The sequence below is a fragment of the Daphnia pulex genome, chromosome 8, assembly GCF_021134715.1.
Source record: "Daphnia pulex isolate KAP4 chromosome 8, ASM2113471v1".
NCBI classification, from domain to species: domain Eukaryota; kingdom Metazoa; phylum Arthropoda; class Branchiopoda; order Diplostraca; family Daphniidae; genus Daphnia; species Daphnia pulex.
The window spans coordinates 13,671,487-13,699,454 of NC_060024.1; the positions used below are offsets into that span (position 1 = coordinate 13,671,487).

A 27,968-nucleotide genomic window follows, 5' to 3' on the forward strand; every position below is an offset into this window, starting at 1 on the left:
AGCTTTGTTTTAATGAATACTATTTGTAAATATTCCTGTTATTAATAAATATTAATGTTTAAATTTTAAGATGTTTAGTTAATCATGGTGTTGTTGATGGCTGGGTCGACCACTGGTGTAACGATGTCTCCTGGGTATGGAGGATTCCAAACCGCAACGCCGCCGCCTTACTTAATAACAACATACGAAACAACCGGTACTACATCACCAAGGCTCCAGGGTACCACCACATCTTATAATGCCCCGAGCTACTACACCGAAGCCCTGAAGTATAACTCTGCCCCGAGCTACACTACCAAAGAGCCGGAGTACCAAAGAGAGTGAGTTCTTTTTGGCAACAACTGGATTGTTCATCGTTTAACCAGTTCATAATTATGGGTAAATATTCTATTTTTTACATTGAATTTTGTATCAATCATACTTTTTCTATTTGTTAATTTGCCATTGAATATTAATGTATAAACTTATTCATTGTTTAGCTAATTATAGCGCCGTGCTGCTGTTGGGCGTTGTATGACTGGGTCGACCCCTGGTGTACCGATGTCTTCTGGGTATAGCGGTTAGGCGGATACCAAACACCGCCGCTCTACTACACAACATCAACTTTAACAACCAGTTACTACGCCGAGGCCCCCAAGTACTACACCACTAAGGCGTCGGAGTACCATAACTTACGCTTCGCCGAGTTACTACACCGATGCCCCGAATTATTACTCTGCCTCGAGCTACACCACCAAGACAGCGGAGTACTACACGACTACGTATGCTGTCCTATCTGACAACACCGAGGCTCCCAAGTACTACTGTGTTCCCAGCTACTACATCGATGTTCCAGTTACTACCCCGAGGCTCCAGTTACTACCCCGAGGCTCCAGTTACTACCCCGAGGCTCCAGTTACTTTCTCGACCAAAACGGGCGAATACTACACCGAAGCGCCCAAATACTACTCTGCCCCGATCTACACAGCCACAACTGAGACGGTCAAGCATTACGCAGCCCCGACGTACTACACAGAAGCTTCTCCTTCCCACTACGTTGAACAGAAATGCTACACTGATTCTCCAGTTTACTACACCCCAAACGGGATTTTTTTTTCAAATTTGGCGGTTATATTTTAATAGTTGGCAGTCACCGATATTTGATTGTGGACGTTTGATGAGAAAATAAATTAATTGCGGGTAACTACCTTGTAAGACTTCCCTTAATACCTTAAAACCTTTCGGCGACAGATGTTCCTATTTTGGAGGCAACTACTTCAGTCGCTTTATACGGACATATCCTGGTCTTTGGACGAAATTCTGTTTCAGGGTAAGTTACGAAAGAAACGTACTGTTGAGTGTTTAATATCAACATTTCTGTACTTTACATTTAGGATGGAGTAATAAAGGAGTTAATGGCAGCCATTGTGTATGCCTGTTTGGATCCTTCGCAGAAATTTATTGAAAGAAATGTCTTCATAAATAATAGCCAAGTGTGTTTATGCATAAAGTAAGACTTCAAAGTTGTAACAAATATATTGTTTTATTTGCTGAACTTCATTTGTTATAAATTACTCAGACACAATGAACATAAACATGAAAAGGAATTGCTTTATTTTCCCACCTCCACCCACAATTCCTCCACTTTTTACAATCACACATATACATACATACATACACTTAAGTTAACCCGTTGGCTGCCACGCCATACAACCCGTAGGTTGCACTCTACTACTCTACGCGCCACGTCTTAAGGATCCATGACCAAGGTGGGACTTGCCATTGCTGACAAGTCCGTGCTGACAAGGGGGGGACTAAGGTGCATTGCCTGTTAACAGGCGCCTTGCGGCAGATTTTGGGCTTGGCGACTCTCCGACCCCGCGGCTTGTAAACCACGAGACCGAACAGCGCGGCCCGTGCAGGGGAGAACAAAGGCGTGGCAGCCAACGGGTTAACTAACACAAACACAAACATATTACCAACAACAAATGATGATCCGCGCTGACATTTTGGAGATACCGGAGATGTTTTGCTGTCCATCTTTTCGACGTCTTTTCTGCATTATCTGAATAAAGACAAAACAATTCTCATTAAGTTACATGCTAATAAAAGTTACTTAATACATGTAGGTACAATGATCTGGTTTTTTTGCTAAAAACTTTACAGGCGCTTGAAATTTTGTTTAGAATTAGCTTTCAGTAATAAGAACTGTACACAGAACAAAGCTCACTTGCTAGTTTTTTGAAAATTTTCCGGAAGTAAACCGGAAGTAACCACAGCGCCTCAACCATTGAGCTGTCGTCAAATTAAACCACATATTCGTGATCTCCATGAAAAATGGGGTCGATTAGGTGTGATTTAAACGAAATCCAAAATTTGGCCAAAATCGAGAATTTTCCTGAACTATAGTTCAGGAAAATTTTCGAAACCGGAAGTACGAAAACGTAAAAAAGATAACATGAACTTTACTACAAATTCGACGAGGATCACGAATATGTGGTTCTTTTGCTCCTCAGATGAATATTTACTGAACTACCGAGTGAAATGAGCAAACCGGAAGTAAAAAAAAAATGCAAATATCGAAAATTTAACAAGTGAGCTTTGTTGTCGGGATAGTTATCATCAGTTTTCACTAAAAAATTTCCACACAATAGCTGCCGATAAATGTTAAAAGAGAATTGCAAAGTAACTGAAACTGACTGTTTTAACAGCTGACAATTATCGAAAAGCCATCTAGCGTTAGAAAAAAGAAACGCTTCTAAGTCTAAGTAACACTTTTCCGCGGAAGAAGGGCCTGATTTTGGAATTATTGGACAGAGTTTAACGCAAATAAATTACTAGTAGATAATCTACGAAAATAAGTCAATTGTCCGGTACCTGGCCATAATCCCGTGGTGAGTGACTGTAGGTGTGTCACAGCAACTGAAGTGATCCAACTCACAAAGAAAGCAAGAAAAGTTGTGTAGCAGGCTAGCAGCATAAGAAGCACTGAAGTAGTGAAGCTGGATGAGCGTACGTCTTGAAGATAAGGATGGAGAAGAACGTTGGTGGAAGACTGGAAGTCCCTCTTCTGTCATGGACAAATCCAGCATTGGCTCAAGGATGTCCATGGGGATCTTACATGCTCTGTAAAAAATGTGTTACATTAATGAAAATATAAAGATTAAAAAAGCATATCAATCTTTACCCTTTCTAAGAAGCACACTGAAATGTTCATGATGAAAAACCGTAATAATGGAATTACAGCAAACAACCACATTACTCCTCAGGTGGGATAAATTTCCTGATGCTGAAGAAAGTGTAATGAAGTATTGCAGTAGCGTGGTGATAGGTGATATTGATGCTTACCTTTATCATATGGGTGATGATTTAGTAAGGCATTTGACGTAGTGTGGTTGGTGTGGTAGCAGTAATGGGAAATACCTTATCTCCGCACATTTGTATTTCACTATAGGTGGGCTTCTAACATGAGTTTTAGGCTTTTGACAGCATGAGAATCCAATGGATGGAAAGTGACTGACATTCGCTATCTGTGGTAGCTGCTGCTGTTGTCTGAGATCTATCAGCATGTTCAAGGAACTTAAAATGGCCATGACTGAAGGTCCACAAACCTGTTTGAAAAAAGTTACAATTATCACAGTTTGCAAATTTAGCAGTTAGTAACTAACTAGAAGCACTTTCATCTAATCTAGTTTACCTTCTAATCTCATTTCTGAACTCATAGTATTTTGCACCTTTCACATTGTTTAAGGAATGTACGAGCAACAAATCCAATAATTCTTCTTTAACTTTCGCATTAAACTTTTTCTTTCGGACCAAAATTTTACTCAACGTTAGTGCTGAATCTTCATACACTTCAAACTAGTCAAGACCTGCTGCAGTTTATACTTCTTTAAAAAATATAGCAAAGTGTAAGGAAAACTTTGACTGAAAGTGTGTACTCGAGCAACGCGAACCCCAATCATGGCAGCAGACGACATTCGATGTGAGTAAGCACCAAGCAGTAAATAATTCCTCCGGTAGATGCCTGTTGAGAAACGGGCACTCTTGTCAGTCTGTCGTCTGTCTTTCGAGATTCAATTTCAAATTTCAATCCTGTTTTAATCCAGGCTCGACTGCTCGAGGCTGCATGGGCGCAAAAGGGAAAATATAGGCGCGGCTAGGTTCAAACAAATAAATGGTGTAACACGAAAACCATACGGTTGAAACTGTAAGAAGAAATGACTGGAATTTTTGAGTAAATTTGAAGCTTTTCCATCGGTAGAAAAACCTTGAAAGTTGTCTGAGAGTCAACAAAGTCCAGCGCTTGATACGATTCATTAGTTGACTGTTGCTGGGTAACATTTGAGAAAGTAGTTGACATAGTATTTATAGGTTAATTGCACTTGTAGTTTCTAGCCTAGACAGTAAAAATCCGGTTTCTTGTAAAAGCGAATGCCATACTATAAAAGAAATTTTGTGCAGGCCATGGACGCGATAGAAAAGGCCAAATCACGGACACATCAAAATAAATTATTGTTTGGACAATTTGGTGCATAGCTAATTTTATTTTCTGATGTAAAACAAAAAATATCTTACGGCCATATAATATTTGTTTGGCTGGGAAAATTTGTACAATATTTTTTAAAACATTTTGTTCTTAAGATTACGACGAGAAAGCTTTGATTGATTAAATGATTATAGGTGTTGTTTGGAAATCTCTTTCGTATGGTAATTGCGCTAATTTGGATTTGGGAAAAGCATTTCGCCCTTCAAATCCCATCCGATCGTTCCCCAGTTGATAGTCCGAACTGAATCGCCAAATAAGTTTTGAACCTGGTAAATACAAAATCAATTAGTTTTTGTAAATGTAATGCCAAATAAAGTCATCCGCAGTACGCACCAGCTGATAGGTTTGCCAACTTTGTCGTTCAAAGCGCGTTTGAATCCAATAGTAGATGGCCAGGACGCTGGCCAATAGTGATCCAACGATTGGGTTCCATAAAATCCACAAAACGCTCAACATTTTCAGTTAAAGTGGAATGTACTTGAACAATTACAAAGTCGACCGTTGTTTCTAAAGAGGAAAGAGCGACTGACCGATGGTAACCATCTCCACATGCAGGTGAACTGCACGTAACCGAATTGAAAATCAAAAAGAAAACCCGATTCTTGCCCCTAATTTCACCTGTTTGGCTAGTTGATCTCAACATTAAAATCCTGCTCAAGAGAAAAACTAAACTAGGGCAGAAAAGTGTACAAGCCGGTTTTCTGGTAAATTGACCGAGGGAAACTTGTAATTCGCGACAATCGTTTCCTTGTTCGACTTTCATCAATTAGCCGAGAGGTGCTGCCATCTATTGTCCATCGACCTACCGTATGTACCTGTCGAAATCGGAAAAATCGATGCTGCAGCATCTCAATAACAAGCATCCATCGTGAGCAGATCCGTCACGGAATGCGACACGGAATCATTCGGGGAATGCAACAATGGCATCTCGCGCTGTCGAAGCGTGACAAATATCTAGCTCTCTTCTCAACACAAAAAGGCGAAATTTGTTCTCAGTCATTTGTCTGTTTTTTTCTTTTTAAATTGTCATTGCCTAAAGTTTACATGTCACCTGGATGGGAAGTGGATATTTCCGTTGCTGCCAGTCTCCAACCTTGTGCGTTAGTTGCATCTCAAAAACATAAGGTATAGTTGCCAGAATCACGGCTGAGAGAAAGATGGCTGGTCGATATATGTCAGAGTCGTACAGTGAGCTGCTGTGCACTTTCCTTTTAGCTTTTACCCCCGGTGGAATCGTCAAAGGAAAAAACAGTGGAAACTTTGGCCGCGTCCTACGCACAGGCTCGTTAATTCAATCCATCAGAGCGAGAAAAGCCTGTTATATTCAACCTACCCCCTCCTGCTGCTGCTGCTGGTTGGCTCCTGGATATTATAAGGATGTCGTAAAGAGAGTTTAAACCGGTTTCAAACAAAAACAAATCTGAGACTTGAAGAGAGTTATATATACCTGGCCCCTTTTTTTTCTTTATGCTGCTTCGGCCGTGAAGAATCGGTAGGAGGAAAAATAGCGGGTGAACTGCGCTCCAGTGGGCTCCTCCACTGTCGAGTGATCTAAGCCTATCAAACCGTCGACGGATTCATTAGCAACGCCCGGAACGGATCTCAATGGATAATGAGAGTGCACATTTCGCTCATTAGATGCAACGCTGCTGCTGCCGTGTCTAAGATTACTACACCGACGGCCAGCAGCAACGACGGGAATCGCTCCCACTTGAAACCTCGTCATTTTCCCGCATTTATTCACTTCAACTATTTGGCGGTTGTATGATGGAAAGAGATTTTCACTCGATGTCTGCGGGAATTTTTCTTTACATCTATTTAAAAATAACACGGAATTATTATTTCTATTTTTGAAAAAATGTTGGGCGAGTTCTTTGAAAAAGCAGCAGATAATTATCAAGAAACGGATGAGGGTGGTTATACAACAGTTGAAGAGATACGTCACATGCAAGCACGTTTCAATGTCGGTGGGCGAAGACTAGGGAAGAAAGAGAGCAGACAAAGTTGTGATGGAGAAACAAAAGAAGGAGTCTGAAATAAAAGAGTCTGTCGAGTTGGTTGTTGAAATGAGACATATGGGGATGGTGACGTGACCAATCGCTCACCTCGCAGTTCAATCTCCCGTGAAGCGAATGGAGAGAGCGCCGCATTGAATTTGCTGTGCTGCCCTATAGAAATATTGGAAAGCCCGCAAAGCCGATAGAAGTTCGCCGTGTTGTTGTTGTTGTTGTGGTTTATTTTTTTTTAAAAGAAAAGAAAAGCAGTTCTCTCATCTTTTGACTGCGGCGGCTGGTGGATGCTGTGTGCTGGCCCGCAGGAGGGCGCCTGGGCGGGTCTGGAAGAATTAGCGAAAGAACAACAAAGGCGACGAGGCGAGGGCCTCATCTGCCACGGAGATAATTAGATCAACTTCAATCCCCCCGTGTGTGCCGAGAGAGAGAGAGACCGCGAGATCCTTCCAGCAACGGATCGATCCTGCTGCCTCGCCCGGCTCCAACCCCCCACAAGCGACGACCAAGTCGGAAATGGGAAGCAAGAAAACGATCTCTCGCTCCACACGCCGAAATAGAACCCAAAATAAGCCCAGCATGAAAATAAAAGAAGCAGCACTTTTGAATCAACACGGTTTAATGATGAAATCAAAATACAACATAACGAATCAAACTAGAAAGAGAGAGAGAAGGATATTTCTAGAGCGTATTACGATAATGAGACCAAAAATGTTTCACTGAAAAATCAAAAACAAAAAAGTCGACGGTCGTCAACCAAATGATGATTACAAATAGCCAATGATTGAATTGAAGAAATGCGGGAAACTCAAATGACAATCAATCGGAAATTTAAATCCGCAAAGATCTAAATCATGTTTTCTGTCGAGTCGAGAGACACACAAAAGCGGAGAGCGAGTCAATCAAGGATTCAGATTTTTTAAAATACAAGTGGGGTCATCAATCCTCTGTGCATTTAAAAAAATACGAATCGTCTGAAACCAACTATAAAATCGGCTGTTATGCGGGGGCGGGTGAATCTTCTGAATTCCAAAATGTCTTATGTCGAGATTTGTCGAGCTCATGTCCTCCCGCGCTCACAGACAGACGCCGTATAGTGTCATCAATAATTCGTCTTCTTAGCTTTTTGTCTTTTGTTTGTTTTTTGTTTTATTAAGATAAGGCCACTCTCTCTATATATTTATTATAAAGGTATCTCTCTAAAAATGTACTACCACCCCGTCGAGCGGCGGTCTATTAGACATTCGTCGTCATCATTTGATATTTAGGAATCTACAAAACAACACACACAGAGCACGTCGCGTCTAAACTTTAATTTTTAATCAGAACTTTGGTTTGTGTCGTCCGCCCCACCTCCCATTGGCCCACTCGAAATTCCCTTTCTCACTGTTGGTTCGTCTCTACTGTGATATATCGGTTGGGTTGTTTAGAGATTGACTCGGCGTATAATCGAGCGTGTAATGACATTCCCTCTCCCTTCCTGCACACGAGAGAAACTACACTGCAAGGTGGACACTGACCGTCGGAGTAAACAGATGGGGACCCAGCAGGTCAGCAAACGCCAAAGAGAAAAGAAAAACGCGTATAAAAGATTCAGAGAAGAGAAAAGAGAGAGAGAGAAAAGAAGATTGTCTTTTGCAATTGTCCGACATGAATGAATGATGACACACCAGCAGCGAGAGAGAGAGAGGGAATACATCACACACACAATATTTTTGTTTTCTTCTTTTCTCGAGAGACAAACCGAAATAAAAACGGGGGGAAAGAGAAAAAACAATACAGGAAATGAAAAAAAAGTCCCCTCCCATATCTTCTCCTTCCAAAAATGTAGAAATTAAAGGGGGGATATAGTATAATGATATAATTTGTCTTGATATAATAGTCGACGACCATCGAGATGTTTTTTGGGGTTAAGTAAGGAAATGCGGAGTAGGGGAGAGACAAACAAGAAAATCATAATAAGAATAACTAGGACATTGAACATGTGTTTTTTTGTTTGTTTTGTGTTTAGCTATTGTTGTTTTTATCCACGATTATAATTACAAATGACATTGAGAAAAAGGAGAGAGAGAGAGAGAGGGCGGAGAGAGATTTTTATAACACTGTCGAATTTTGAAATTGTTACTATAGCCTTTTTTTGACAAGACCCCTCCGAAAAAACGACAACAACCAACGAAAAAGAGAAGTTAAGAAGAAGAAAAAAAACAAGATTTGTTTGGACGGAATCCAACAACCCGAAACGGGCTGGTATGTATCAAATTGCGAAAAAGAAAAAAATAAAGAACACACACACACACACGGAAAAAGGAACAATTTTCTACCTGCGCTCACATCTTTTTCAAAGAGATTACCTAACAACACACAACACGGCACACACGGAGGGAGCAACCACACACACACACACACGGAAAAGGGGAGAGAAAACGACACCAACTCGACACCCCCGGTCTTCTTGTCTCTCTCTCCCACGCTCGACTGTCTTATTCATTCCCATCAAAAAACAAAAACAGCGGTAATAATAACAGGCGACAAAATCAAATGTCCTGGCCTCCCTTTTCATTATTTCCTGGTCGGGCCACGCCCCTCTTATGTAACCCTCACCTTTTTCTTCTTCTTCTGGGGGTACTCGACCTCACATTGCAGCTAACGAGAGAAAGTCAAAAGAGACAAAACAACAAAACAAACAAAAGCCCCCAAAAACATATAAGAAATGTCATACCATGTATACATAATCGAGGGATCTATTTTGATATAATGTAATAAGAAATGGGGGGCAGAGAGACAGACAAAAAGGGGAATTTCTTTTCTATTGCTGATGATTACATAAAATCTTCTTTAACAATTCTTTTTTTTTTGTTTGTTTTATTTCAGAATGTTTGTCCTTTTTGGTTTTCATTGATGGAGGACACCCTCTACTCTCTGTCCGGCATATACATTTTTTTTTCACACATACACACACGCAAGCACTCGGCGTGACGTGACTCGACTTGACGCAGAGGAAGGGCTGGGGTAAAAAGAAGAAGAAGAAGATTCATAGGGAGGGGGGGTAATCCACCTGGGAAATCGAGTGACCCACTTCGCCTGGCAATACATACATATATATATTCGGTAAATATATATATATTTATATATAATATTGATGCTATACGGGTAACCCTTACTACTGTCTATAAATATATCTCATTATTGCTGGAGCCCAATGTCCATTAAGCTTTCGCGGTCAGAACGTTTTTTGAGGGGAGCACAAATGAACACGAAACCAAACAAAACAAAATTACAAACGACAGAATTTGTCACGCCACTTTCTGTTCATTTTTGTCGACTGCAGAAAGTTGAGAAAAAAAAAGGAATTTTCACCCCGAGAAAAACAAAAAGTTTAAACCAACAAAAAATGGATCTTTTTTTTTGAAATTTTTTCGAAATTTACGAATCGTCCCCCGCGCTGAATGAAGACGAAAGCCAAAGTCAAAAACTAAACGTTGAAAAATAATAATCAATGGGGGGGAGGGGGGATGCACATAGCAAACACACACAACAATTTGATTTGATATATAACGAGACAAAATAGAGAGAAATCAAAACAAGAACAAATTTTTCATCCAAACCAAAAAGTTTCCTATGGGATAAACGGAGGGGGGGGGGGGGAGAGAAAACAAACAAACAAACAATGTCAGGTGTGTGGGTGGGTTCGCCGCTCTATAAGGAACTTTTTTTTCTTCTTCTAAACCAACAACAAGCACAACAGATCAATAAACGTAAATAAAGTGGGAGAATGTCATCATGTCCTTCATTTCTTTTTCATCATCTTCTTCCTATCCAAAAATTTGTTTTTTTCAGAATGTTATGTAACCACCACAGCAGCAGCAGGAGCATCCGCGGGGGAGAGAGCGGAAAACCAGGTCGCGGCAGCATCGGTCGGTGGGTTCCCTTTTTTTGTTTTTGAATTTGTCATGAATTTGCAGGTTGTACAGTTTTATTTTCCCCCCAAACAATTTGGGTGTTGCAGAGTAGCCCGGCAGTCGGTTAGTAGCGGTTTTGAGTCACGTGTGCGGAGAGAATGTGCGTGGCTGAATGGATCCGGATTCCACGGCGTTAATCTTGCATTCCTGGACGACACACACGTGCAAATCGGTCAGTCGATTTGATTCAGTCATTAGCGCAATCGACATGGTTTTTTGAAAAAAATTATTTTCAAGCTCCTCCCACTCTTAATTAAGGAGGGGGGATTGCCGGCCCACAAATGGTGGGTGGGAGGCAAATTTGAGAGAGCCGGAAAGTTAGGCCAGCAAAGTAGGAAACTCTTGGTCGTAATCTATGTGGGTGTGTAGACCACTACGACCACTACAAACGGTCTGACTAAAAACAGCAGTTTGACTGGCCTTGTTTGCTGGACGCCGTCAAAACTTGTGCGGCTGCCGTCGAGTTTACTACGTCCCCCCCACAAACTTTTGTACGACCCCAAGCGTTCACACACACTTGTTATACATATCTCATCGATTTGCTGGCACATTAATCTCCGACACAAGTTGGGGGAGGGCCACAAACTTGGGTCGTCCGCCAAAAGAAAACGACGACCACCACCATCACTGAATCGTTTCTTATTAATAATAATCATAATCATAAGGCGGGGGGTGGGTAGTAAATATATATTCACCTAGCCAAATGTGATGGCCGTAGAGGCCGAGAGCGTGGAGCGGAGCACCCTGGACGGCCTGCGAGAGAGCCGAGTTGGCGGCGGCGGCGGCGGCCATGGCATTCATGTTGGCCTGGTTGTTGGACATCTTGGCCGCTTCCACTTCGGCCTGGTGGTGGTGCAGGTTGTACTTTGGCTCCTGCGACTGGCCGTTTCCCATCGACGAGAGGAGCGACGAGGACGAGGATCCGCCCGAGGTTGGGCTTCCTCCGTTGTTGCTGCCCGTTCCAACGCCGCCCGTCTCGGCCATCTTGTTGCGGGCGTACTCGATCCGGACGCCGCCACGGTCAGACGAGAGCAAGTACGTGCCTTGCAGGGAAATGAGGGCCTGGGCGGCGCAGCGGACGTCGGCGTACTCGACAAAGGCCACAGGAGCCCCGCCCTTGTTGTGCATGCGGAGGCGACAATAGCCCGGGAAACTTTGAAAACAAAACAAAACAACCGGAAAAGAATATAAAGGTCTTAAAATTCCACATTTACATATTTGGTCAAATCAAATGTTTATGGCCAGTGAGTGAGTGGGTAGTACCTGCCGAAAAGTTCCTTGAGTTCCTGTTCAGAGACAAACTGGCCGAGATTGGCCACGAAAAGGGTCGAGCAAGGAGCGTTGGCACCGCCTCCCATGGCCGACGGAGTCGAAGCTCCGGCACCGGCGCCCGGAGCGGCGACGGGTGAACCGCCGGCCGCAGCGGCCGCAGCCGCAGCCTGGGCCATCTGCTGGTGGTGGTGATGGTGGTGGTGATGAGGCGTCGATCCCATTAGTTGCGTCAAGTGATGACCGCCGTGACTCATCTGCATCGATCCCTAAACAACGACAACATAACAATAAAACAGACGTTACCGCAACCATATTAAAAAATTCATTCAAGTTAATTAATTTGAAAAGAAGAAAAAATTCAAATTCAATTTCGGGGTACGGGGATTGTGTGTGGTCGATTCATGCAGGTAAGCAGTGCGAACACGAACAAAGAGTAATATATCCCTCTCTCCTGCCAGTTTAGTTGCTATGGCAACGTCTTAATCCCCTTTGGCCCTTTGAATCAAAATAAAAAGAGACGATCTCATCCGTCAATTGGGGTCGCCTTAGAGTACGACCGTTTATCCCCCCCACCTCCGGCATCTTTAGCAGCAGCAGCAGCAGCGACTCCATTTAAAGAGAAAAAATAATAAAAACACCGAGCGACCGACCGACAAAAACAAACAGAAGAGAGATCATCGTGCAGCCTGTGCAGTTGGGCGAGGGGGGGATGAGGGGGAGGTGGGGGCATATTGTTGTCGTGTTTGGTGGCTGTGAACCGAAACGAAATAAAAATTTAAGAGAAAGTGCCAAGAAGAGAGAAAAGAGATTCTCTGATGCAGGTCGAATGGAGGCTAGGAAGGTGCAACGACATAATTGTTGTTGGGGGGCTTTTTTGTGTGTGTCTTTTATGATCGTGTCGTGGTTGGATGTGGTGGTGAATGGACTGCACAGGCTTGCACACCTGCTGATGATCTCCGTACTGTGCAGGCTGTTCCGGTCGATTCGTCGTCTGCTGGTGGTTCTCCTCTTGTTGTTGTTGTTGGTGGTGGTAGTGCTGCTGCTGCTGCCAATAACTGTAAAGGTCGAAAACGGGTTGGAATGATGGCACGAGGACGGTTTGATGATGAGGCGAGGTGGTGGTGGTGGGACGATGGGTAGCGTGGTGGGGGCGAAACAAGGTAGCTGCTGCTGTTGTTGTTGGAGGCGACAACACTTGATTGAGCTGCGACCCCGCCACGACCCCCAAGAGTCAAGGCAACTGTTGCTGTTGTTGTTGCTGTTGCTGACTGTGTTGCAGGGCGTGTAACTGATGAAAGAAACGTACGGGCAACTGCGGGTGGAGGGCCGGGTGGACAGAGGCCATGGCGGCCGCGTGATGAGCGTGAGCGTGTTGCAGCGCCGCCGCCGCCGCCGCTCCCTGGTGGGCGCTGCCCTGGTGGCCCTGCAGCTCGGCCGCCGCCGCTGCCGCCGCTGCAGCCGCCGCCGAATACGCCAACGCCGGATGGGTCGTCCACATGTCCGAGGCCGTCGGGAAAAAAGCCGGGCTCAAATCCTCTGCGAAAATAAATAGCAAATAAATAAAAACATTTTGTTTCATAAAATTGAGCAAAAAAAAAACAAATAAGAATTTCATTTGATTAGAAACAATGTCACATATTTCCTTTTATCTCTCTCGCCCTCCGTCTGCCATTTTTTCCCGTTGGCAGTTCCCTAGTGGTGGGTCGTGTAACAAAAGACTTTGGTGACATTTGAGGAGCCTCGGCGGTCTCTCAGTTAGGCCTTGGGGCATCTCAACCTAACCTAAATGTTACTTGTGTATCGTCGTAACCCAATCATTTTCTGTCCGAGTTGTTGGTTCCACACAACAACAACAACAACAAAAAATGAACATGACCCCACCCACGATCAATATATAGTCTACCTTCCAGGGTAAAAGAGAAGAGAAGAAAATAAAAAAAGACGAATCGTTTCGAGAGAAAGAAAAGACGACAATATTTCACGACGTCCATATTGTTATGCGTGTTGCAGTCAAAAAGAGACACGCCAGAACGGGTCCGTCCGTCTTTTTTTCAACGTTACGGTGTACGGGTGGGGGGGCGAGAGTGGAACACAGAGACTTTTTATTTAGTTATACTTTGAAATATTCACTCTGCCACTATATAGAGGTATAAATAAATATTTCTTCTTTTTTCCTGTTGAGGTGGAAGGGAGGAAGGGGGGACCACATTTTAGGAAGCGACTAATCTTCCGTGCCGGGCAAAAGGGTTTCTAAATCGGGTGCCATCACGGGTGTGTGTGTGTGTGTAAGAGCTCCTTCTTCTTCTTCTTGAAACAATTTAAAATAAGCGTCAACCGTGTGCTGCTGCTGGTGGTGGTGGTACAGTGAGCGTGAGACGGGCTGGCATCCAAGAATTGGCCATCACATAAATCGTCCGTCTTCCTCTCTCCCACCAACCCAAAACCTATTTCTCTTCTTTTTCGATCCCTCCTCCATTCCGCCATTTATTTCCTAGCCCCGGACCTCGACATAATTACCAACAACGGGCCAGAGCTGCTGGGAGGAGGAGGATAAAGGAGAAAGAAAGAAATAGTCCACGACGATTTCCAGGACACAACGGCAAAGAGGAGGAGCGTCGTTAAAACTTTTCCTGGCCGCGCCACCTCGACTATTCTTTTACCTGAACGTCGAGAAAAATAGAAAAGATCCTTCGTTTTTCTCTCTCTATAATCAAAAGATCCCCCCTCGTTTCAATCAACGGGATCCCCTCCAACAAAAGAGAAATTGTTCTCTTTACGCGCTGTTGTTGTTGTTGTTGTTCTCTCTCTGTCCACGGCTGTCGACAACTTTTTTTTATTCTTTTCTTTTCTTATTCAAATATTCCCTGGGCGCCTTTTAGTGGCACACTGGCAAATGTCAAACAAAGTGAAAGGTCTTACTTTTCTCTCCGTGAACTCATCAGACGGGAAAAAAGAAAAAAGGGGGGAAATAACAAAAGAAGAAAATGTTTAATTTTAGAACGACGCTACCCTACTCCTCCGCCTGCTACTGGCTCATACAAATGATAATATCCAAGAGAGTGGAAAGAAGATGAATGATGAACTTTTTCTTTTCTTTTTCACCCAGCTGTGTACCCCTTTGCCACTACCAACATCTTTTCTCTCAAAAGTCACGAAAATAAAAGAAAAGAAAAAAAGGTATTCCGCTGGGAAATTCCAATAGAGGCGCTGCTCGGAAGCGAGCGGAACTGCGGAAGTTCTTTTTTTTCTTTTATTTCTAACCTTCCGCACGGCACGGCGACCCGGTCCACGTCTCTTCGTCCTCCCCTCTTTGCTCCTTCCCAATAGAATGGGCAAGTGGAAGGCGGCCGATTAAATTACGATCGATCCTATTTCTCTCTTTTCTCTTATTCCCTTTTTTTTATTCTCCCAAAAAGAGCCGAGAGCAACGGAATATTCCCCATTTTCTTTCTTTTCCCCCATTTCCTTCCGCCCCCCTCCTCCTACCTATAGTCGCAGCAGTCGCGGAGATTGAAAGTGTGAATATTGACGGATTGAATCAGTGAGCGAGTCGAGGATGGAAACAGCCCAAAGAGGAGAGAAAACTTTTTTCTTCTTCCTTTTGTTGGCATTCCCGACACGAAACACAACGCAAAAGAATCTTTCATCGTCGTCGTCTTCGTCAACGATCCATTTCAATTAGGGGGACGAGCGCGCCCAGGAGTAGCGGAGCTCCTTCTTTTGATATCCAGCGCCTGTGTCCGAGATGGCTGCGATATATTGCAAGACAAGGAGGTAGTAGTAGCCTTAGGGCTGTGTGGTCTTGATTGGTCATTTATACGACTGCGCTCCTGGTGGTGGTGGTGGTTCAGACACTCGAACCGTGAAGGAAAAAGAAGAAAAGGAGCGATCGATCAAAAAAGGAGAATTCGCTTAACTGGCAAAGGTTGACACGAAAAACGATAATGAGCTCAACCCCCCACCAGTTCACTTTTGAAGAATGACTGGGAAGCTTCTAGACGTCATCTAGGCCGCAGTTGTTGTGTGTTTGCCGCATCATTGATGCAAGTTGCATTAGGCAGACGACAAAAGACGAAGAGAAAAACTGTGGCAGTGCAAAGTGCGTGGAGGAATATATCCCCCGCCACAACCAGAGAGAGAGAGAGAGAAAATGATGTGCATCCCGAAAAGAGTAAAAATAAACCGCCATCATTCATTCATCGCAACGCACCGTGTACACCTGCCAAGAAAGCCCAAACTTTTTCTCTTTTACTTTTATTTTTTTTTGTTTCAATTTGCAAACTGCAATTCGCCTAATGTAAAGAGCAAACAAGACAGACACACCTCAATAAGAAAAGGTGGTGCTCCTACTCCGCCGCGACTACTCCGAGATTAAGTGCATCTCTCTTTATGTCATAAGGACAAATGACGTGAGCTGTTAGAGCGAGCCCCATTTCGTCCTAGACTTCTCCCGCGCCACTATACACACGAGTCTCTGGAGAGATCCCCCGCTATACATAACAACCCCCGACTCTCTCTCTCTTCTCTCTCTACTCACTTTCGCCCCCCCTCTCCATCGTCTCAGAGTCTCTGCTGCTGTACTTGCACCCAAGTTGCAACGACGGAAACAGCCGGGGGAAATCATCATCATCGATTGGCCTGGCTCTTTCCTTTTTTTCTTTTCTTTCTTTTTTTCTACTTTTCTACTTTTTGTCAGATCGTCTTTTACACCGAGACAAAATGGGGAAACTCTTGGGCCCCAGTGCGTTCATCAAAGTTTTCGACCACCAACTTGAATCCGAACCACTCCGCCCTTTCATAAAGCAACGGTTAGTGTCGTCGTCGTCGTCGTCAAGGATCTAAATGAAATAAGGAACGAGGCGAAATCCGTAAACAACCCACACCTGACCCAACCCACCCACCCACTAGGAGCAGCTTATAATAACCTCCTTAAAACTACTCATTTTAATCGGGAGACTTAACCCCACGACGACCGTGCCCGCCGAGCTCTTTGCAACATCATCATCGTTAATTCCTTCATCCTCATGAAACACAAACGCGCCGACAAAGAACCCCTCCCCTACAACAACAGGAGCTGCTGCTCCCGTACTGTATAGATTTAATCTTCCCGGGGCCTCTTACCTCCTCCTCACCACAACCGACACAAACGATATATAGTATATTGATCGATTGATGAGCGAGAACGCCATCTCTCAGCAGGTTAATTCCTCATCTTTACACGGCGCATTTGTTATTCTTACTTATAAGATTTATAAGAGTCGCGACTGAAAAACATTTGGGGGGCCCCGCGATTGATTGGATCTGTTACTTGCACACGCACACATAAAAGATGTGAGGGGGGGTTAGAATAGAGGCCAAAGAATCAACCGCCCACTCTTGTCGTTCACAGGAGCAGCTTATCTCTCTTCAAACAAATCACATCAGTTTTTTTAATCAAGTTCACTCCTTTTTTTCATTTTAAAAAGTGGGAAAAGAAGAAGAAAAAACGGGGGACGGACCGAGTGTTCACAGCCGGCGAGGCTTCAATTTTGTTGTTTTTCCAGGTTTTGACGCTTGGCTTTTTTCTTATTGGACGACGACGACTAGTTTCCTCCTCCTTCCACCCGTTATATAACGGCTTGGGGGGGTTGGGTTTTTCTCTTTTACACGAAACACCTGACCAACTGGTGACGGTTGGCACATGGCGATAAAGACGCTTTGGCTTGTTGACAACAAAATCATCGTCCAAAAACAAATCCAAAAACATCTTTCAAACACACGAAAAATGTCGATAAATTTGAAATGATTTGTTTTTAGAAAAAAAGTATCGAAAATTGAATGTTATGGTTTCAAAACATTCGTCAGCTGTTATGTACACGACCCTCGTCATGTTTTGCAAATGACACACACAAAAGTGATTTGTGAAATAAAGTGACATTGTCTTAAAATCAAAATGAAAAGACGAGAAAAATAAACGTGAAAAAATTCGTCGTGGTACTCACGGCCGGTGAGGGGGTGCAGCAACGTGGGGTGAGGGGCAGCTGCAGGGGGCGAACTGTTCTGCTGTTTGGGTTTGCTGACCTTGGTGTTGCTCTTGGCAAATTCCAGCCGGATCGTCTGCGGGATGTCCGGATCGAACCGCACACCCTTTTTTGTTGTTTTACATGTCCATTCGCGTGTTGTGTGTGTGGGTTCGTGGAGTGGTGGCCAAAAAGGTTCGTGTGTGCAGAAAAAAAAGTGAAATGGAAAGAAAAAAACAACAATCAAACATTTGGCCATTTTTTGGGATTGTCCAACAATGAGAATAACAAAACATTCCGTGTGTGTTTTATTAGAGAGAAACACAAAAGTAAGAAAAACTATTTCCAGTTGCACAGCTGGCCAGGGAATCCCGGTAAGTAGTGGCACCTGTTCTTCCCCCTGGAAACGTTTTTGAGTGAAAGACAATTGACCCAAATTCCTTTTCTTCTTCTTAAACCCCGGCGTGAAATGTTGTCGGGACTGGTTTTATGGTTATTTGACATTTTATTTCTCTCTTCTCTATTAAAACCCACAGCGCATGTGAGAGAGAGAGACTCTTTTTATATATTTATACGTATAAGAGCCACTCGTCCAACCTATCCCGAGATATGTACACACACTTTTCCTTTCTCTGCTGCTGCTGCTGCTGCTGGTCCGTCTGGTCTTTTCTCAGCCTCTTTGAACGCTTGCTATTTTCGGGATATAGACGAGAGAGAGAGAGAGGACGTGATTCAATTCCGGTGGACCCCAGCAGTTTCTTCTTCTTCTCCCCCTCGACATCCAAATGGGCATGTCGAAACGAAACGACGGCGCACTTTCGCCCAGCAGCAGTCCCGCAACATTAAAAGGGGAACACGTTCCAACCCCAATCGACGCTGCATTGTCAGTTGAACGACATTTTCAAATAAAAATGTGTTGCAACGAAAAATCTTTTTTTCGAACGAACGTGATTGAATCGACCAACATTTTGCACACACCATTCATTACCTCCCCATTCACTACACGCCCACCTCCCAGTGAAATCCAATAAGGAATAAAAATGTCAAAACGAAAAATCAACACAACGATCGGCGATGATCCCCGCGAAATACGATCGATCCCCAAAGAGAAACTGTTGCCGGACCTTTCACGTTTAATCGGCTTATGTTAAAGAGGATCAGTCAAGTTAATCAATTCTCCAACCCCCAAAAAATAAAGGGAAGAATGTTGTTACCTGCAAGTCTTGCTTGGCTCCTTCAGCGCTGGCTCGTGTGGCGAACGTGACAAATCCAACCGGCTGTCAAAAATGAAATCAGTTAACTTTTATCCAAATTTTTGAAAGGGGATGTAAAAATAAAATATGTATATTCACCGAAGTGGTTTTGCCATTCTTGCTGGTGACTTTGAGTTGAGAGTTTTCGTATCCGTCGTAGGCGCGGAAGAGAAGGTACAATTCACGCGGCTTGGCGTCCATCGGCAGTCCGCTCACGAACAAAGTCCTCACCTGCAATAAAAAGCAAATACAAATGGTTAGAATAAGATTGGAGAAGAAGAAAAAATCAATACTTTTGTGGGGAGTAAAAAGAATAAAAATAAATCTATGCCCAGGAGTTTCTGCTGGCCGTCCCTGGACATGAGAGTGATGGAGCTCTTTCCCCCTCCTTTTCTTGCTTGCTCCTTGGCTCAATTTGATTCTTTTTATTGCGCTTATAGCCCCCCTGCTGATGCCTCCATCGTTGGCTACTCTGGTCACGCCACAAACACAAACGCACACAGGACGCAGCAGGATCGAGCAGTGCCCCCTTTTTTTCTCGGTTCGGGCTACTGGACTTGGCGTACCGGCAAGGAAGGAGCGTTTGGTCGATTTAATCCCGATCGTTAACAACCTGCACGCGCCCTTTCGCCCGGCGCTTGCAGCCCAACCCTCTTCTTCTTCTTTTATTTTGTCCAGTTTTAACTTACGGCCGAGGCCTAAAAACAACCCCCGGCCGGCCGGCCGACCCAACTCTATTTTTACGATTATTGCCTAGTGCAATGGTGGTACATCGTACATCTTGTTGAATTGGCTCCTCCTTGATCCCCCCGAAATATTAAAAAGTTGCCATCGTTAAATCGTCTAAATGACAAATCCGTTGAGTCGTCGGCTAATTGGGACTGCCGGCCGGCTGACCCTTTTTTCGCTTAGTCTCGGCCACTCCCTTAGACAAGCATCGATTTTCGTCATTAACAAGCCTAACATGTGTTCACACCAGCACACAGAGAGAAGCAGCAGTATGTTATATATATATAGAGAGAAAGAGGCCTTTAGTACTAGTACACTAGTTAGTACTGGGCTTTCAAGCGGCCCGGCTAAACAGACTAGAAGAATGTCAATATAGAAACAGTGGCAAACTGCCGCGGCCCCTGCACTAGTCCCTCCTCACCCAAAAGCAAACAAGGATCTCCTCCGTGGGAAAGAAAAGAAAATAAAAACCCAAAGGAAAATGTTGGCGGATGAGAAAAAAGAACACAAACTCTGCTGCTGCTGCTGCTGCCATCGAATAAATATATAAAAAGGGAAAAAAAGTAGTAAAGGTGGGGTCGTATGTGATTCGCACCAAGTTTCTTTTATACACACAACCCCCGTCTCTCTGCTCCCGCAGTTGGTAACGAAACGAGCTGCACGAACGAGCCAACTTTGCCGACATTGATCAAACCCCCCCGCACACACACACAAGTCTGAAAGGGGGAGAGAAAAAAAAAGCCCTCAAGGTGAGGCAGCAATCTAGATCCATGTTATAATCAAATTAGCTTTCACGTAGGAGGAGGTGGGGAAGCTGTCGAGGCCAACCACACCCCAAAATGTCGATCTCTCCACCATCTAAATATTAAAATCCAAATGTCTACACGTTTTGGGGGGGAAAACATTCATCTTTAAAAAAGTCAAATAAAAATTGGCAGATGAGAATTTTTTTAAAAAAGGATAAAATTGTGACGCAGTGCAGATTGTCAACAAAGCGCCAACGGGAGAGGCGGGGTTTGAATTTTGTTTTAAATTATTTTCGGAGCGAATTGGACACGCAGTGCCGAAATAAAAAGTAAATAATCAACGAAACCTTTCCGGTCGTCGACGTTTGGCAGCAGAGCCAACAGTCTGGAGCGCAGGTGTTGTTGCTACTATACACCTGTCTGTCTCTCTCTTTTATCATCTGGAATCTATTGCGGCTGCTGCTGGCAGCATCCTCATGAATTTGTCAAAATGTTTCCGTTCCGCATTCATCGCGCAACAACACAAAAAAAAGGGGGGGAGAGAAGAAGTTGACGTTGAATAATTTCGATGACGGATCCTAAAAAACTTGGCCGGAAAAGATTTCCCAGTGAAAAATCAAGAAAAACATGGCAGCGCAATTCAAAAGCTTTGATCCTTTTTCGTGTTTTTCTTTTATGTAGAGAAGAAAAACACATTTGGCTATAGGGGGGAGGGAAGGCGTTGGGGCTGATCCAGTTTGATCCTTTAGCAACAATTTTTCTCCAGCGATAGAGCCAATGATAACCTCCTCCATCTCCTAAATAAAACAAGAAAGAAATAAGAAAAAGGAAAAAGTGGTGTCGTCGTCGTGCGCATTTTCGATGGATGGCGCTGGAACATGCGACGAGTGCAGGAAGAACTCCAGGGACGTCCAAGTCAAGAGCAGTGTGTGTGTGTTTTAGGTATTCCCAGCACACACACACAGAGAGAGAGACACAACCTTTACGTTATCATGAGGTGGAGGAAGGAGGGGGGGGGGGGGCGAGTCCTTTCTATTGATCCAAACCTCCACCGACGAGTTCCAGCTCTACTACTACTACAACTTTTACCTCCTCCGTCTCGCAGCTTCTTTTGAGTGTTGGAGGTCCTGTGCGCTCGGCTCCCTATTACGCGATTAGGTTAACGTGGGGGGGTTGGGCGGAGGAAAACTTTTGAAACTGCGAGTCGCGTTTTTCCGTTGATTTATCAAAAGATGAGAAACGTCTGTTATTGAGAACAAGTCAACGAGTTCCCAGGTAGTACTACTACCTCCCCCTTTTCAAATGAATAAATAGACACACACAGAGAGAGACACGCGCGAGCGTCTAGCCATCAAACACCAGCACTCGACTACTCTAGATGATTGGATTGGAGTGTGTGTACCGGTGGTGTACACACAGACACACAAACTAAGAAACTGCCGGAAACGCGACGCTCGATATCTTGATCAAGAAAGCCGATTGGTCCACCACACGGACCCCAACGGACCCATTCTAAAAGGCTCGCCGACATAGTCGACAGAGACACAACTGGAACTTCTTTTGATTTCAAAAGTGGAAAGACGAGTCTTATCGTCTTCTTATTTCTTGTGCTCTCCACTTCAAGATCCTGCCAATAAAAGCGACTTGAGCACGTCCGTTTTTGTTTGGGGTGATGGGCGTCAAATGATGGTTAACCTCCCTATTATTACTATTATTATTTAAAGCTTCTTCTTCTTCTCTGTCTGACGAGTTACGACGACGAGGTGCCAAAAAAGCCAAAACTATAAAACTGCGTGAAAAAGAAGAAGAAAGATACCGAAAATAGCCCGGCAGCCGCTCCCGCATTTAAAAAAAAAGAAAAAAAGGAAAGGAAAAAAAGGTTCACGGTAAAAATTGAACGAGCAGCCCCGCGACCAACACACATCAAATAGGACTGGAGGCAAGAAAGAGAAGAAATAAGAATAAAAAAAAGGGAGAAAATAAGAGGAAAAGAAAAAAAATTGTAAGCAAAGGCTCTGATGCAAACGTGACCAGAAGACCCAAAAAGCCAAAAACCCAAAGACCATTCGAGAGAGATCCTGTGCACTACTACTACCAAGGAGCGCTGGAGCTAATGGGCTTTTCCTCCCGTTCCTTCGTCTCTTTTGATTATCGGAGCAAATTTCCTCGTCTTGTTGCCTTTTCCCCCCACCACCAATTTCGTAGGCCAATCAGCTACAAGTTGGGACGTCAACTTTTCCTCACCCCACCACCCGATAGAGTTGGGGAGGAAATGATTGCGACACGCCCCACCCGTAAGATATAAAAAAAAAGAGGAGAAAATCAACGTTTGATTTGCATATCGATCCGGATGGTGAAAAAATAAAAGTGGCCATAGCAGAGAGACAAAAATGGGCGTGGATTTCGATGAAAATATAACGAGAGATGATGGACCCAAAGAAGAAGAAGAAAAAGACTTTTTTTGAGCAGCGGCCAGTCGAAAAGGGACGTATCGAATTGAACGAGAGAAAGGGTCCATCTAAACGTGTTATTCCGACGTCGCCATGGCAACGCCAAGTCCTTCGGCACGCCAATTCAGATAGAAACACACACACACGTCTACCAGATGAAATTGTCTCGATAGAAGAAAAGGCAGAGTAGAATTCTCCTGATGCCGCCGCCTTATGGCCCGTTTCCTCGGCAGTTAAACCCAACGATCATCATCATCATGTTCTTCTTTTTTTTCTTTTCTGCCATCACAGTTCCCTACGGTCAAAATCCCGCACGCTCCCGCACAACAACAACAATATTAACAAACTCGGCGCAGGGTCCGGTCGAACCCTTGACGACATGCACTGTCGTCATCATCATCGTATCGTATGGTAAACACAAGAGTTGATGTATAGAGAGAGATAATAACATTAAACAGGATTCAATTTTCCCCGGCTTTACTGATGTGCCGTCCCATCCCAGCCCTTTCTCAAATATCCCGAAAAAAAGATATCCATCATCAACATCGACCGTCGAACCACCTTGTGCAAAGTTTCCCACAGCAGCCAGGGATGGGGGAGAAAGCGGATAAAGCCGAAGCTGCCAATTTCATCATCATCAAAAACACGGTCCTCCTCCTACTGAGACGAACGGATGGACGGGAAAAAACTGCCGTGGAAACAACTTCTGGCCACGACGCGCGGGCGTATAGAGACAAGTTTCTCTCTACTACTCGCTACTGGCCTGTCCGTGATCTCAAAGTCGGTTCGGTCGGGAGATAGAAGAAGCCGAGTAGTAACGAGGCTCTTTCTTGTCCGCGTCGTCCGCAGCAGACGGAGGGGAAAAAAGAAAAAAGAAGAAACGGAATTGTGTGCGAGCAAAGGACCGGTGGAAATAAAAAAAAGAAACTGGATGGGTGGTTACATTCACCTTTGACTCGGTATTGATTGCAGCGGCCGGGGGGTAGAATAGAGAAGCGGATAATAAAAAAAGAGAAGACGAAATAAGATGTAAAGATGTACACGGGAGGAGAAGAAAAAAGGGAAACCCGTGTATTAAGAAGCCGTCAGATGACAGCTTCGTCGCTGATGGGTCAAGAAGAAACTAATCGGCCTACACACACACTTGTCGTCGAGATGAAAAGAATGTCGTCAAATGATGTGTGAACAAGATCCGCTGGATCATAATACGCCACAACTTATAGGAGGGGAGGTCGACTCAAGTCAACCTTGTTAGATTTATGCATAAAGTCAAAAGTTATTTCTTTTTTTGGGGATGTCGGGATCCCTGGTGGATCCGTCGATAATTGAGGAGCGACATGTGAGAGTCAGACCCTGGGCAAACGTCAACTTTCTATTTCCCCCCTTTCACCTGCTGCTGCCGGGGGGTCTCGCTCCCGTTGTGAAATGTGATTCGGCAAAAGACTCTGCTACTACAACATGTAGATTTTGATTCCATCCATCATTAACGATCCCAGCAGCGAGAGAGGGTGCATCGGATATGGAAGGTCGCCATGGCAACGCGTTTGGAGGGGTGTGACGACGCCAGGGAAAAAATTGGAAAATTCAAATGGGGAAATTTTCTAGAAAATGTTACTGATCGAATATAAGAGAGAGAAGACGACAGCTGGGAAATACACACACACACACATCGACAGATAGAAATAAGAAGAATCTCTATCCAGGCGAATCGCTACTAGTAGCGGGACCGTCCGGTCCGCTCGACCAAACTTTGGGTATTTTTCTTGTTGCACCACAGCGAAAATAAGAAAGAAGAAGAAACGTATTCCTACTATACGTATGACAAGGAAAAATGGCATGAGCGTGCGAGTGTGTGCCGACAGCAGAGCATTGAAACGCGTCTAACCCCCCTCTCTCCCGTTGAGTGGTGACGCCCCGTGTAGATGCGGTTGAATATATTCCTTCACCCGAGCGGCCGTGAGAAGTGACGTAGCAAACACACAGCGGGAGCCTCAAAAGAAAAATAAGGTGGTAGACTCGATGCTGCTGCTGAATGACAACCTCGTTTATCTCCTCCCACACGCCAAAGATGCTCGTGTTCCATCTCAAATTCCCGTACAAAATGTCGTTACCTGTGAGTGTGTACAGGTATTGATCCACCAACCCCCCACTCGACTATAGCACACACAAAACGCTTCCAACTCGGGGGGAACTTAAAATGTCTGTGAAACGCAAAATGGCTCGTTATTATTATGATAAGAGATAATGAGGAGTAGCGAAATTTCTTCCTCCATCTTTTTTCGCCTCCTCATTTGTCCACCAACAAGGCGGCCTTTTTCTTAATGTGTCTCATGTTCAATCCATTAGCAGCTACTGGGGCTCCGGCGTTCAGAGTTAATGAACGCGGAAGGCTAACTGGACAAGAACCGCTAGAAAAACACCCCAAAAAGCAGATCGATTACGCAGAGCTGGACGACGACGTATGGCTACTACCGATCGGATGCTGCGAGTACTCAACGTGTTTGCTTTCCATTTTGTCGCCGCAACAACAAGAAGAAGAAACCAAACAATCGACAACGTCAAACAACCCCCCCAAAAAAGATACACAAAACAAACGCCCGGTGGAATGTTTATTGACCCCCCCGTTCGTTCGCTGTGCCAGTCAGTCTATAATATCGACATCTCTCGGCTGGTGGAAAGATACAAGGACCGGCTGTGTGTGTTGTACTACGCCGGATGCGGAGTGGCGTATCACTGCGTGACGGCAGGTGTGAACAAGCCTCGGCCAGCAGCAGCCGGGCGCGGCCAAGCGTTTCGTTTAAAAAAATCAAAAAAAAGAAGAAAAAAGTCGAGTTGCAAGAGTCTAAAAATGAACTCCCGAAATGTTTTCCTAACAAAAGAGAGGCTCTACAACTTTTTTTTTTTTTTTCTCCTTCGCAATCGCCTAATATAATACCGACGAACGTCTGCCAACAAAGACAAACACGGACAAAAGAGAGGACACGGATTGAAAGGCGTCAGCAGCCAGCCCAGGGGTTAAAGACTATTCCATTTAGTATTCAGTGCACAAGTTTTATAGGGTACCAGTATATATAAAAAGAGTGCAGCGCCGCCGCCATGTTTCTTTTCCCCATTTCGTGATATTTCTTTTTTTCGACTAAACAAAACTGGGCGGGGGCAAAAGTTTTCAACTCTGGAAATAAAAAAAAACTAGGAGCGGAAGTTGAGAGAAAAAGTAAAAAAAGAGTTTCCGGTAGAAGCAAAAAAAAAAATGAAATTCGTCGAAACTGTTATCAAAGTCATTAAGTAGAAATTCCCATGTGCAGAGTCGAATAAACATCTGTCATCTCGATTTTTAAAAGGGGAGCAAATATCGAAACAAATTGAATTAAAATTGAAATAGTTTTGTTTAACAAAAGAATGTGGTTCCCTTTTTTTAAAATAAAATTCAGTCATCTAGAAAATCAGTCGGTTGTGACGGAGGTCGGCGACCCACCTCCCGAGAGATTTGGTTGCCAGAAGAAGAACAAAAACAAGACGATGACAGGTAAGAAAAAATAATAAATTTAAAGGTGTACTACCTCTTCTTCGGCTGCTACCGTGTTGACCGAATCCATACTCTGACTAAGAGTTCCGTCCATTCTGTTGTTGTTGTTGCTGATTACGACGACTCCGTTGCTGTTGTTGCCGTTGCTTAATTGCATCAATCCAGAGCTCGGCATACTCTCTGCGCCGCGCAAAAATTTTATTCACTGGGAATTTGTTGGTTCTCCTGTTGAAAAGAAAAATTGGCAATTATTTTATATACGCCATGGAAATCTCATCAAACGTTGAAATAACAATTGAGAAGGCAACAGCAGGATGGGCGTGAACGGGAACCCCACCCCACCCAGCAGGAGCGTTAATGGCTGTGGCCCATCATTATCGTTTCCCGCACGGTTTTCGTCGTCGTCCTTTGACAGATTTTGGAACACTGTCAAGTGTCGTCGAGATGAATCGACGACGACGACAAAGGAGAAAAAAGTCATTGAAAAAAGTTCAAGGGACCCCCCCCCCCCACTCTTGATGACAAAGTCTAATCATAATTTCAATCTTGTTCCCCATTACCAGCAGGGAGAACTCTCGTCACATTTTGGGGCCCAGTTGTTTGCTAGTCCCGCAGCTGCACACCTTTCTCTCTATATAGACACAGCTGAGAAATAATAAAAACAGGTGACGGCTGCTGTCGTCTATACTAAACGTTGGTTTCTCTGTTCCAAATGGTGCTGGGTTATATCGAATTTTTATTCAATTTTTTACGTGCGTGACTAGTTTCAAATCTCCGCCATTTTTCACGATGCCAGATTAAACACAAACCCTTTATTCTCAATTCTTTTGGTCGCCCAATTCGAGATAGAGCACGTCAAGCCCCCAGCTTTTTATTCTTTTGAATATTCGCCAGACAATTAGCGACCACGTGGCCGTGGTAATCTTTCAATCGAACGTGTCGTCTTCTGCGTTTCTCCTTTTCATAATTATTTCAACACAGAAATCAAGATATTCGACCCTCTTTTGTTTGACACGCGTCTCAATTTCCACAGAAAATAAAAAAAGGAACAAACAAATTTTACCAAAATGGCGATCAGCTGATGACGAAAATTTTTCAACCCGAAAACACACAAAAACACACTGCCGATTTTTCGATTCACAATTTTTTAATAATCCACACGCGGTCACTATTTTTTCAAAAAAATTTTGTTTCAACACGAGAGAAAAGTTGCGTGGACTCTGTAATGGCGGAACGTGTCAGGAGGGGGGGCGAGCAAAAAAAATTTTCTTTTCGAAAATGGCGGTAGCACACAATCGAAAGTGACGTCACGAAACTAAATAGTGTGTACAGGTATAATATAAATGGAGAAACGTTGATTTTCCGCCAGTGAACGCAGAGAGGATCGGCAGGAGGAAATTGACCCGGGATTGTGGAGAGAGAGGAGCGAAAAAGAGAGTCCACCACACAACCGAACAGTTGGCCACCGACTGAACTGAGCGTGAACGAGAGCACCGG

General features: G+C 44.1%; 1 protein-coding gene and 2 long non-coding RNA genes across 4 annotated transcripts in view; 1 reads left to right on the forward strand and 2 right to left on the reverse strand.

The window, feature by feature from the left end:
• Positions 1 to 1,183, forward strand: part of LOC124201033 — a 74,649-nt gene extending 73,466 nt beyond the window's left edge. The window contains exons 6-7 of one of the 2 annotated variants that reach the window (XR_006877464.1): positions 71 to 378; positions 480 to 1,183. This is a non-coding gene — a long non-coding RNA (uncharacterized LOC124201033). The remainder of the gene's footprint in view (positions 1 to 70; positions 379 to 479) is intronic. The other variant, XR_006877465.1, reaches the window with a different exon arrangement.
• A 376-nt stretch (positions 1,184 to 1,559) lies between these two features.
• Positions 1,560 to 3,948, reverse strand: LOC124201037. The gene is made up of 5 exons (XR_006877472.1): positions 3,677 to 3,948; positions 3,328 to 3,590; positions 3,167 to 3,268; positions 2,857 to 3,105; positions 1,560 to 2,044 (listed from the first exon to the last, which is right to left on the reverse strand). It is a non-coding gene; the product is annotated as an uncharacterized LOC124201037 (long non-coding RNA).
• A 558-nt stretch (positions 3,949 to 4,506) lies between these two features.
• LOC124201040 (cell wall integrity protein scw1-like) lies at positions 4,507 to 27,968 on the reverse strand. The gene is made up of 10 exons (XM_046597476.1): positions 27,535 to 27,968; positions 26,506 to 26,696; positions 19,120 to 19,251; positions 18,982 to 19,044; positions 17,750 to 17,894; positions 13,075 to 13,304; positions 11,760 to 12,034; positions 11,192 to 11,649; positions 4,862 to 10,643; positions 4,507 to 4,794 (listed from the first exon to the last, which is right to left on the reverse strand). Exons 2-9 carry the CDS (start codon positions 26,644 to 26,646, stop codon positions 10,630 to 10,632), a joined length of 1,458 nt encoding a protein of 485 aa, XP_046453432.1. The 5' UTR covers positions 26,647 to 26,696; positions 27,535 to 27,968; the 3' UTR covers positions 4,507 to 4,794; positions 4,862 to 10,629.